Source organism: Engraulis encrasicolus, chromosome 5, assembly GCF_034702125.1.
Source record: "Engraulis encrasicolus isolate BLACKSEA-1 chromosome 5, IST_EnEncr_1.0, whole genome shotgun sequence".
In the NCBI taxonomy this organism is placed as follows: domain Eukaryota; kingdom Metazoa; phylum Chordata; class Actinopteri; order Clupeiformes; family Engraulidae; genus Engraulis; species Engraulis encrasicolus.
This window is the reverse complement of record NC_085861.1, coordinates 54,914,240-54,926,739: the sequence shown is the minus strand read 5'-3', so window position 1 is coordinate 54,926,739 and position 12,500 is coordinate 54,914,240. Positions and strand designations below refer to the sequence as shown.

General features: G+C 45.7%; 1 protein-coding gene across 1 annotated transcript in view; it reads right to left on the bottom strand.

The window, feature by feature from the left end:
- Window positions 1-12,500, bottom strand: part of LOC134448691 (A disintegrin and metalloproteinase with thrombospondin motifs 16) — a 98,695-nt gene that overhangs the window by 85,793 nt on the left and 402 nt on the right. Inside the window, exons 1-3 of the mRNA XM_063198347.1 lie at window positions 12,465-12,500; window positions 12,270-12,354; window positions 7,244-7,614 (exon numbers count right to left, since the gene is read on the bottom strand). The exon at window positions 12,465-12,500 is cut by the window's right edge and continues 402 nt beyond it. Coding sequence (XP_063054417.1) covers window positions 7,244-7,614; window positions 12,270-12,354; window positions 12,465-12,500 — 492 coding nt within the window. The remainder of the gene's footprint in view (window positions 1-7,243; window positions 7,615-12,269; window positions 12,355-12,464) is intronic.

Below are 12,500 nucleotides of genomic sequence, written 5' to 3'. Positions count from 1 at the left end.
TGGTGTTGTGCTAACTGAGGACCTCAGAAGTTCCACCACAACACCTTAATCAATTTATGTATTTGTATGCTTTATCTGTGCTTTTCTACATGTGATTTTGAATTCAGATTCTTATGAATAAGTTGATAACACAGTTGACAGGCAATTTTCCCGCTATGAGAACATGAAAAAGAATGGATTAAATTATGGAAGAATGAAGCTCAAAACTTAGCAAAAAGTCTTCCCATATCCTGCCAAAGAGGTTATGACATCACGTGATGTTATTCATATGGCATCAGACCAAACCATTACTGATTTATGGAGGGGGTTTCAGACCGTGACACGGTTAACACAGTTTTCGTGGACACACACAAAATGGCAAATTTCATGTATAATGTAAAGCACAATGGTCTTCCTGACAGTTTTGTCATATTGTGATGATTACTGTGAATCAACATTTGCAATCGTCTTGGGCAAAACAAGTTTCTTTACATGCTAATATGAAGACTGAATCTGACATTTGGAAAACAGGACGGCATGAAAACGCCCAAAACCAGTATTAAATATTCATTCTTGCTGAGGGAAATAATGTTATGTCTTGTCTTGACAGTTAATTGTTAGTGGAATTGGCATATAAAATCCATGGACTTAAAAGCGCAGCTGAATCGTAGAATGACCCATATGTCTGACGACCAAACCACTTGCATATGACTGCCCTGAAACATGATGATACGCACAACAAGAGACTGCAGTTATGACTGCGATACAGGTACTTTTCAGGTACAGGCAGACGTTTTGTCATCGCATCCTGTGAATATCCTGTCAATATATTTCCGCTTTTGCTATTATGTATGGGTTTAATATTTTTGAAAAACATACTGCGGTATACTTTTATAGTTTGGAGACGCTTTATGTAACGGAGGGTGGCCTCCTTTTTCAAAATATGATACAGTGATTCGGCTTTACATGACAGAAAAATGTTACTGCGCTGATAAATGTTTTAACTACACTACATTTTACAGGGAGGCCAGACAAGAGCTGTAACACTGGGCCAAAATTCAACTGAAGTCTATAAACAACTTAATAGAGACTGGCACTTAATCTTTCAACCAGTTAAAATGATTAAGGATTGTTGACTGCAAGACTGGAAAATCCACTGGAAGAAGCAGACAGTTGAAGAACATGGTTTGAGGAGAGAGAGAGAGAGAGAGAGAGAGAGAGAGAGAGAGAGAGAGAGAGAGAGAGAGAGAGAGAGAGAGAGAGAGAGAGAGAGAGAGAGAGAGAGAGAGAGAGAGAGAGAGAGAGAGAGAGACACATACACAAAGAGACAAAGAGACAAAGAGACGGATACATATTATTTGTTATACTGAGGTCATCTTATGCGTCATTCATACACAAAATATTAAGTTTAAACATAACACATCCTTTGAATGGTGATGTCATTCCTTGCTTCCTTTTTTCAGATTCTTCACCAAAGCGTCACTACGTTATTATACCTACTACAACATGCCATTCTGTAACGGACGGAAGTGTTTTCAATTTTACTGTAATGTCATTATTTGTTGGGCAAATCTCAACTACGTATCGTAACACAAAATTTGAATGATGATGACAAAAAAAATGCAATTTTCATTGTGGTCCTTGATGGATGTGTGGGTTGTGTGTGTGTGTGTGTGTGTGTGTGTGTGTGTGTGTGTGTGTGTGTGTGTGTGTGTGTGTGTGTGTGTGTGTGTGTGTGTGTGTGTGTGTGTGTGTGTGTGTGTGTGTGCGTGCACGTGTGCGTGCACGTGTGCATGAGTGCATGTGGTTGTGGGTGTGTGTGGAAGTGCAGACTTAATCTGCCAAGAGACATAAGACCGAGAGAGGTCAAGTGGTCTCATGGTTGACCCCTGTGTTGTGAGCAGCCTTGTGTAGCCCTGTCTTGTCTGTTTTAATTGGGATTCTGGCAGATGTAAAGGCCTCAGAATCCTGGGCCACTCACTGGAACCAGAGCACTGGGGTCCTCCCATCATTCCTTTCATCATTCCAACTATTAGAAGGTTCATCAGCCACACTCACCCATGCAGGTGGCCACGTCTGCTGACAAGAGTTAGTTCAGCAATTGGTAGCTCCAATCTATACAAGGATTTTGTAATGTGCAGTAAAGTAGCCTGTGATGTCTCATTTCTCTGATGTACATAATACACTATATCAATCTAATGTAATCTAATATAATCTGATGTACAGTGCATCTATGTCGAATGTAAACTTCTGGGAATATGCTCATTTGTCCAGGTCATGTGATTCAAACAGGAAAGGGTGAATTGCTTGCAAGTGAGCAACTTTTAGTAGACTATCTCAAATGTTTAATCAAATAGGACTACATTTGAGCGTAGCCTATTAGTGCAGATGGGGTCACCAGCGGGCCTATTCTCTATTTGCTGAAAATACTCAACTACATCATAACAACATTGCTATGACATTTCCCAGAGCCTTAGGTATCAGATTAAGACATAGCCATTACAATTTTGGTGAAAGTAAGGTTATAACATAGGCTCTGTGCTAAGGGGTTAAGATACTTTGATCAAAACATGACACTTTAAATGTTGACTCCTAGGAACTGTCACCACTATTGCTAATGCAGCCTAATGCAGCCTCTCTCCACTGCTAATTTCAAATCCTATGTTTTCAAAAAAGACCGTCGGTTTTCTTTGAGGTTGCTTTGATTGACAAACCAAAACAAGATATTAGGGACACTGAAAGAATTCCCACTCATGTGCATCAGAGGTAAAGCCAACTTCGTTCTTGAACGATGAGAACATTTTGCCTCATTGACAACAAAGAACAACCAGCATGTGATAGGCCAGTCTACCAGCTAATTGACCAATCAAGTGAGCTGCAGAACGGTCGAGCACAAATATTTCCCCTTTGATGTGCTCATATGTAGGCTACGTATATGTGATCCTTCATGACAGCTACCTCTGCTGTGTTTCCCTAAGCAAAGTGGTTCCATACTCAGCACGCTGACTCATGTACCGAGCACGTACAGCTCAGCTGATCCCACTGTTTGCCAATGCTGAACTCCTTCCACAAACTTTGCTCTATTATTTTTGATGAGCTAACTGATAACCCAGCGTGCTGTTGCCCTGAAACCCAACCTGGGCAGACCCTCCATCACACAAATCATTCCTCCTATACCTCCACTCCATCCTTCCCTCCCTCCATCCTTCCCTCCCTCCCGATCTCATCCCTTCCTCCCCTCCTACCACCCCCCCCTGAGTTACAGGACTATCTAAATTAAAAGCAAATGTTGCGGGCGCGCTCTCTCCTCTTTAGGAGCTCCGGCATCATCAAATTACACGGTCCGGGCCAGGAGAGGTGCAAATAGCAGCCATAAACTCTCCGTCAACAGCGCCGCCCGCTACCTGGGAGAGACGCAAACAGCTGGGCCCCCTTAGCGCACAGGACAGGACAGGACAGGCGTAGCCAGCCCAGCCCTCTGGGGCCCCTGGGGCCCCTGGGCCCTGTGTTATCAAAGGAAGGCAGTGGGTGGGGAGGTGGTTGGGGTGTATATGTGTGTGCGGGTGTGCGTGTGTGCATGTGTGTCTGTGTGTGGAGGGTTGTTGGGGGGGTTGCGGGTTTAGTTGGTCAGCCACGAGCACCGAGGAGAATTCTTGTCCACCTGAATCTCAGACTCACAATCTTTTCCATAGTTTTGACCAAGACACATGGGTGCATCTCTCTCTCTCTCTCTCTCTCTCTCTCTCTCTCTCTCTCTCTCTCTCTCTCTCTCTCTCTCTCTCTCTCTCTCTCTCTCTCTCTCCTTGTGTCTCCCTGGTAACCCCCAAGGCAAACTCCTATGGATGGGTAACACATGTGGGCAAATGAGAATAGTGTGGCCTATAAAGGTACTAGAATGCAGACTGTAGATTGTAGACTGTAGACTGTGACGAACATAAGAAAGCAACCTTTTCTTATTCACTCCAGGCAGTCCGGACTCCCAAGTCTGTCACGTCTGGGATTTAAACTATTGTTTTTTATTATTAAAGATAAGTGATGACGGATGATGGCGTTCCAGTCTTACACCTAACTCTAAATGCTGTTTTTGTAAACATAGTTTGGGAGGAAGCCTGTGGAGTGATTGACAGCTGTCATTATCTTATCCCGCCGTTGCAGAGATTGAATCCCTCCTGCTCCTTTCACCTGTCTTGCGTAAAGTCTTCTTGAATTGTCGAATCATCCCACCACCTCCCCCTACTTTCACTAGAGCACCCAGCTACAATCCCTTTATATACACATAGAGTGTGAGTGTGTTTTCTCCCGCCTGTTCTACGCTTAAAGCATCCAGGAACCAAGGCCAGCATCCACATGCCAAACATGCTTATTTTACTACACCATGTGCTCAAAGGCGAATTAATAACACAATTTTTCACATAGCCTTTATTCTTTATACACAACGAATATGGCACTACAAAGACCAACCAAGATATTAGACGTTTTCCTGGGGTAATGACAGATCACAAAGGGACTCTTTTCTGCCTTAGATCCTAGGGTGGTCTCTGATACATGTAACAAAAGCTAATGGTCTGAGAACTCGTTTCACCCAGTTGAGACTTCAAAATCTTTGCTGTTGTCCTTCTTGGAAGTACTGTGTTTTATGGAAGTGTGTTGCTATGGAAAGATGCTAAATCAAAATTTTAACTTTGCAACAATTATACATTGGCCCTGTAATTGTGCTTTGAATCTGATTTTTTTGGTAATACGCCGCACCACATCATGGCTTGGTTTGTTTTTGTTGTCCCTCACAAGGCCCTAATTGAGAGCCTGTCCAAATAAACCCAGCTGAATGTATGTTGTTTCGGAGACATTACTCTTTCCTCTGTTCGCTTGTCCGCCAAAAGTCTCCCGAAGTGTAAAAAAACAAACGTACACCATGAACAAGACCTCAATCAACACCAAACAGATCTTTAAGTCTTGCCTGTCACAAAACACCAACAATCCCCTAAACAACACAAACCAGCCACATAAACAGTTGGGTAGCAACCATAAACTGTCCCGGATGCACGCTGCTTCTCAGAGACACCTCTCCTCCTTGTTTATCTCAATGCCAAAAGTCCTTCAACCTGTAAAAAAAACGTTAAACGTACTGTACAACTGTACAACAGGTTATTGTGCTCTTCTGTTTTGCCTGCCCTGCAATCTTCACGCAGTCAATACAGCTGTTGCCATGGTGTTGGTGTGAGTGGCAGAGTTAAGAGGAGAGCTTTAACTGGCTGACCCTGCAGTTTTGTGGCTCTTACTGTAAGATGACTCACAGTGTCTTTACTGCTGTCGGCGGAGTTGGACCCAGGCCAGGCGTTAGCCATGGTCACCCCCCACCCCCACCCCACCTTCCCCTCCCTGTCAAGACCTCTCATCCTCACCCCAAGTTGGGCTTCTGACCACACACACACACAAACATAAACACAAAAAATAGACATACACAAACACAAATATAAACACAAAAATACACAACACCTTCAATCAACACCCCAAACAATGCAAACAATCCATCAAGCAACTTCAATCAGCCCAACAGCAACAAGCCCTGACACGACCCCAAGAACATTAGCTACCCCTCAAACAACACCAAAAGACATCAATCATCAAGCCCTCACTAATACTGTACATGTCTGAACATTCCAGGATGTTAAAGCCAGAGAAGTCTTTTGTCTGGACAAACAACAAGAACAAAATGGCAGCAACGGTCTCATTTGTTAAATCAATCAACAAACCAATCAATCAATCAATCAATCAATTAATCAACCAATCAATCAATCAATCAATCAATCAATCAATCAATCAATCAATCAATCAATCAATCAATCAATCAATCATAAAAATCTATCTATCTATCTATCTATCTATCTATCTATCTATCTATCTATCTATCTATCTATCTATCTATCTATCTATCTATCTATCTATCTATCTATCTATCTATCTATCTATCTATCTATCTATCTATCTATCTATCTGTCTATCTATCTGTCTGACTATCTATCTATCTATCTATCTATCTATCTATCTATCTATCTATCTATCTATCTATCTATCTATCTATCTATCTATCTATCTATCTAATAGTCTGCCTCCTCCGACCTGACAGGCAGTCTGGCATACAGTATTTGGTGGGTCATGTACCGTGGACGGCCAAACCTGTCACTTCCCTGCCCAATAGGCAACCACTAAGCCAAAGCTAACAGACACACTGGAGCAGCCACAGCAGGGCAAATTGGGTTAGTGGTGAGAACGTTCCCTGCGATGGAAGAAAGCTGTGTGCTGATTGATTTGGCCCAGGCCTGTGACTGGGAGTGAGTTATTATCTGCTGGTTATGTTGCCACTCCGAGGGGGAGCAGGACGACCCTTAGCTCGCGGCAGGAACAGCCAGAGAATAAACATGGCTGAGGTTTTAAAGGGATTTGCTCCGTTTTTTGTAGGTTATTACCAAGGCAGCAATAAGCTCCTTGCCAATGACTTTCCTCCCCTCAGCAGCAGGATGATTTTCACACATCAGAGAGAGAGAGAGAGAGAGAGAGAGAGAGAGAGAGAGAGAGAGAGAGAGAGAGAGAGAGAGAGAGAGAGAGAGAGAGAGAGAGAGAGACAGAGAGAGAGAGACAGACAGAGAGGGAGAGGCAGAGAGAGAGAGAGAGAGAGGGAGAGACAGAGAGAGACAGAGAGGGAGAGACAGAGAGAGAGAGAGAGACAGAGAGACAGAGAGAGACAGAGAGAGACAGAGAGGGAGAGAGAGGGAGAGACAGAGAGAGACAGAGAGGGAGAGACAGAGAGAGAGAGAGAGAGAGAGAGAGAGAGAGAGAGAGAGAGAGAGAGAGAGAGAGAGAGAGAGAGAGAGAGAGAGAGAGAGAGAGAGAGAGAGAGAGAGATCACGTCGACCTGTCTGAGGGCCTGCACAATGTGTGCAGCTATTAGGGTATTGCTGCATATGCTGCCTTCAGCAAACAAACAAAGAGCAAAAACTCAGAGGAATACATTCTTGACAACGATTAAACTATTACCGAAACACAAACAAAAAGCTGTGAGTCATGAGTTCATGCACTTATTAGAGCAAACTAACATCAATGACCCCCCCTTCTCTCTCTCCTTCATATACACTAAAACTCACAAACACTTTCAACAAAGCCAAAGTCTACAAACACACACAAATAGATTCATGTACACATGCACAAACACAAACTTTGTCTATATTACATTGTGTACATAGGCCTACTGTGTACACTGACTCACCATTCCGCCGCATGTTGTCATGGCCACCGAGGAGTTGACCTCTGACCTCAGCTGACCTTGATAGAAGCAGAGGTCATGGGGGCTGTAGTCCAGGAGTCCAGCGGTTCCATTGCGGCCCAGCCGCTGCACTTTGAACCCAGGAGCGACGAGCCCGGACGAGGGCCTCAGCTCCAGGTGGAAGTCCTGGCTCAGCCCGCTGAGCCTGAAGTGGACCTGGTCCTGTAAAAAACCCTGGTCCTGATCCTCCTCGGGGGTTCTCGTTGAGACGGTCCGGTCCAGTGCGCGCCGGCGCCGCCTCTGGTGATGCGCCACGGCATGCGAGATGTACCGCCCCTTCTGGTCCACTTCAAAGGGAGCCACCAGCTCATATTCTAAATGACAGACATGGCAACGCACCAATCACAGGGCTGCATGGGCTAGGTTGTCTGGCAGGCGTGACAAGTCGCCTTAACTCAGTACACGGTAGGTGATTGATTGTGTGTCTTGATGGCTACCCATTTAACACTGGTTTTACCTTGTCCTAAACGGAAATAGGCCACTGTGGAGACATGAACGAGAGCACACTGTGCGCCTCCAATATTAAAAACAGAATACAAACACATAAACATTACAGCACCACACTAATTTAGGAGTGTTGGGTATCAGTGGACTACCGTGTAATTATATCTCTGGGGGTTGCCAAAATCTGCCTGAACAAGTCTCTCTAACTCTCTGAGGTGTTCATGAGCACACTACACAGAATATACATTTATAGAGATTTACAAGTGAATACAGTAACTGGAGAAACCACAGAGAGAGAGAGAGAGAGAGAGAGAGAGAGAGAGAGAGAGAGAGAGAGAGAGAGAGAGAGAGAGAGAGAGAGAGAGAGAGAGAGAGAGAGAGAGAGAGAGAGACCACTCAATGAGAGAGCTGGGTGGAGGGGTACACTTGTACACACGTATTACTTTGGCTGATGAGATCAGCAAGTTAAAGTTTGATTTTTTGTTTGTTGTATTTCCACCTTAATGGTAATACTGAGCAGTGTCAACTCTCTTAACCTGCATCGCAGTGGTGAGAGTTCTCTGGCGCCCCCCCAGAGAGCGCACGGCTGCGCTGGGACCTGTAGACAGTCCAACACCACCACTAATCTCACCGGACATAAAAAAGCATGACTCACAACTCAATTAAGAATCGCGGGTATAGACTATGAACTCATATTCCTTGCAATAACCCATGCAGACACTTGATCTGCATGCACAGAAAACAGGGTCATTTTACACGGTCATCACACACACTGTCATCGCTTGATCTTATACTACTGTACTACCGTTATAACAAATACCTGGTTGAATAGAAGATGTTTTGCAGATGTTTTGTTTTTCCATATGTAGCATGATGGATATGTGGTTGTGCGCCTTTAACGCGCGGCAGGTGTCTGTTGGTGCGTTAGCGCGTCAGGTGATGTTTACGCACCAATTGCCGGTGCCGAAATCTCTTTAAAAAGAGGGCCCAAGCTACTGCAAAGGCGCCGGCATGTTTGTGGCAGGTTCGCCTGCGTTTCCATGTTAATTGGGAGTTCGAGCTTCACTGAAATTATGTTGTTCATGTGGAGTATCGAGTACTGCCCGGGTGGTTTCTCGTGGCTTTAAGAGCTAAGACTGACGAAGTCTCCAGCTGGATTGCTGGCTTGAGCCACTCGCGCCGAGTGCCCTGGTATGTAGCCTGGTGTTTCACCATGTTAGATTTTGGTCTATATTAAATGCATTTGTAGGCCTACGTTTCTTACTGCGTGTCTTACCAGGTAAAGGACTGAATGTGGTCGCGGTTTCCCCCCTGCCGCGGTTGGAAGTGTGTGTGTGTCTCATCGGTCGGGGTAGGTAGCCTAACAATTATTTCTCCAGATTGCTACCTCTGCCGTGCATTGTCTTAGTCATGTGTTCTGTCTGTCACTTTCTGTGTGTGCAGGTGTTGACCCCTTCGTCGATGTAGCTGTGTGACGCGGCGGGCTGCTGTTTAGGTTGGGTACACTGAACTGATTAGATGCGTCGAGTGTGTGTGCGTAACGGCTGAAGTGGTTGTGTGAGTGGAGTTGCGTGCCTGGTCAACATTTTGTGTTTTGATTTTGACTGTGCTCTTGAACGAGCGAACCCTCTGTCCTGTATTTTGGTTTTGTTTGTTATTTTCTGATTTTATGTGCCCAGTCTCCCCTCATCCCTGTATATACCGGCTCCCCTGAGCTTCCTGGTTGCTGTGTCGTGTAGTGTAGGTGCCCACCTGGTGCCATAGCTTGAATTGATTGCAGTCTCACGTTGTGGGTTGACCTGTGTGTCCATAACTATAGCTAGCCTGTTTGCTGTGCATTGGGGTGATACGGTGCTCTGTATTTTAGTCGAAGCTCAAGGGGTGGATCGGCATTCTGTGATAGTGTGGGATAACGGACCAGTGATGGTGTGACGTGGGTTTATTTTATTTGATTGTTTTTCCTTTTTGTACATGTCCAATCCCAACTGTGTGGGTTACTGAACTCCTTTACACACTAAATATATATATTTTTATAAGAACTGGAAATAATAAAACAAGATGATAAACTGTCACCCTGCCTTCTGTCTCTGCCTTCTAAAGCGAACCTAGTGTGCCTTGGTTACTTTCAATATGTCTGGGTGGTGAAATTCCCCCAGTGGCGTAGTCGTGCAATCCCATGCAAATATAATAGTAATTAATTTTTGGGTTAATTATCATAATTCGGTCCACCTTACTACATTTGACGTGTGTCGGCAGGAGAAGGACTTAACAGGGACAGTAGTTTTGGGTTTAGGGGTTTGTTTTTATTGTTTCCCGCGTTGTGGTGTGTGTACATGAGTTGGTGTGAATTGTGTCTTGTGTGAATGTTTGTGAGTGATATTAATCGGCAGAAACTAAACAGCAGCCCGTCCCAGGAGCGACCCACTGGCCATAACGATCGTTTCCAGGAAGAGCGCAAAGCGTGGTGGCCCTTGCAATGGAGAACGATGCTGAGGAATGGTCGGAGTTGAAGCGCATGGCAGCACGGCAACAAGAACAACTAGACCTGCTTTCCCTATGGGTAGACTCGCTGCAGCAACCTCCACCAAGTCCGCGCGCTGGTCCAATCATCTGGCGGTGCCAACGGCCCGGACATATGGCGCGGGACTGTGAAGAGAAACGGGTCCCAGCCCGTGCGTAGCGATCCCCGACAGCTCAGTCGGGGGTTAAAGGACGACCCTCTCCTCGTCGGCCGGCTGCAGGCCTGTCGTCTGCGGGGCTGAGGAGCCACAGCTCTGGCGGAGCGCCGCCGGATCCGAATGTCTCGCCGCCCGTGCCCAACCATCCCAGTTTAACACCATGTCATGTCCTCTTGCAGTGTGTATATGTATGCGTGTGCGTATGCATGATGGTACTGTGTAATTTTATTGGTATGTTTTAGGGTGTGTGTGTGTGTCTGTGCGCGTGTGCGTGTGGGTGTGTGCCAGTGTGTATGCGCGCCGGTGTTTGCGTGTGTGCGCGCGATTCGATGTGATCCTGTGATTGGGAAATTGGGTCTAACCCATTGATCACCCGAGGACCTCTGGTTGTGGTTCTTGTCGTGTGTCGTCGGGACGACGACAAAAATGGCCGGGGAATATGTAGCATGATGGATATGTGGTTGTGCGCCTTTAACGCGCGGCAGGTGTCTGTTGGTGCGTTAGCGCGTCAGGTGATGTTTACGCACCAATTGCCGGTGCCGAAATCTCTTTAAAAAAGAGGGCCCAAGCTACTGCAAAGGCGCCGGCATGTTTGTGGCAGGTTCGCCTGCGTTTCCATGTTTAATTGGGAGTTCGAGCTTCACTGAAATTATGTTGTTCATGTGGAGTATCGAGTACTGCCCGGGTGGTTTCTCGTGGCTTTAAGAGCTAAGACTGACGAAGTCTCCAGCTGGATTGCTGGCTTGATCCACTCGCGCCGAGTGCCCTGGTATGTAGCCTGGTGTTTCACCATGTTAGATTTTGGTCTATATTAAATGCATTTGTAGGCCTACGTTTCTTACTGCGTGTCTTACCAGGTAAAGGACTGAATGTGGTCGCGGTTTCCCCCCTGCCGCGGTTGGAAGTGTGTGTGTGTCTCATCGGTCGGGGTAGGTAGCCTAACAATTATTTCTCCAGATTGCTACCTCTGCCGTGCATTGTCTTAGTCATGTGTTCTGTCTGTCACTTTCTGTGTGTGCAGGTGTTGACCCCTTCGTCGATGTAGCTGTGTGACGCGGCGGGCTGCTGTTTAGGTTGGGTACACTGAACTGATTAGATGCGTCGAGTGTGTGTGCGTAACGGCTGAAGTGTTTGTGTGAGTGGGGTTGCGTGCCTGTTTACATTTTTTGTTTTGATTTTGTGTGTGCTCCTGAACGAGCAAACCCCCTGTCCTGTACTTAAGTTATCTGTGTTTTGTTTGTTATTTTCTGATTGTAGTTCGCCACACTGGTGCCCAGTCTCCCCTCATCCCTGTATATACCGGCTCCCCTGAGCTTCCTGGTTGCTGTGTCGTGTAGTGTAGGTGCCCACCTGGTGCCATAGCTTGAATTGATTGCAGTCTCACGTTGTGGGTTGACCTGTGTGTCCATAACTATAGCTAGCCTGTTTGCTGTGCATTGGGGTGATACGGTGCTCTGTATTTTAGTCGAAGCTCAAGGGGTGGATCGGCATTCTGTGATAGTGTGGGATAACGGACCAGTGATGGTGTGACGTGGGTTTATTTTATTTGATTGTTTTTCTTTTTGTATATGTCCAATCCCAACTGTGTAGGTTACTGAACTCCTTTACACACTAAATATATATATATTTATAAGAACTGGAAATAATAAAACAAGATGATAAACTGTCACCCTGCCTTCTGTCTCTGCCTTCTAAAGCGAACCTAGTGTGCCTTGGTTACTTTCAATATCTCTGGGTGGTGAAATTCCCCCAGTGGCGTAGTTGTGCAATCCCATGCAAATATAATAGTAATTCATTTTTGGGTTAATTATCATAATTCGGTCCACCTTACTACACATACTTCTTACCTGTATTGGAGGGCAGCGCGAGTGACTCCAGCAGCGACTGCTCCCCATTCAGACTCGGTCCAAAGGCAGGTCCTGAGTGTCGGAGCTGTATGGTTCAGAACCGGTCCCATGGTTAGTCACACTAAAAGCTGAAAGCCATCCCTTGCACTCACCGGCTCAAGCATGATCTCGCACCTGAACTGCAAAGTGACTTACCTCTCGGGAGCCTAGCGCGCAAACCATCTGTAGAAA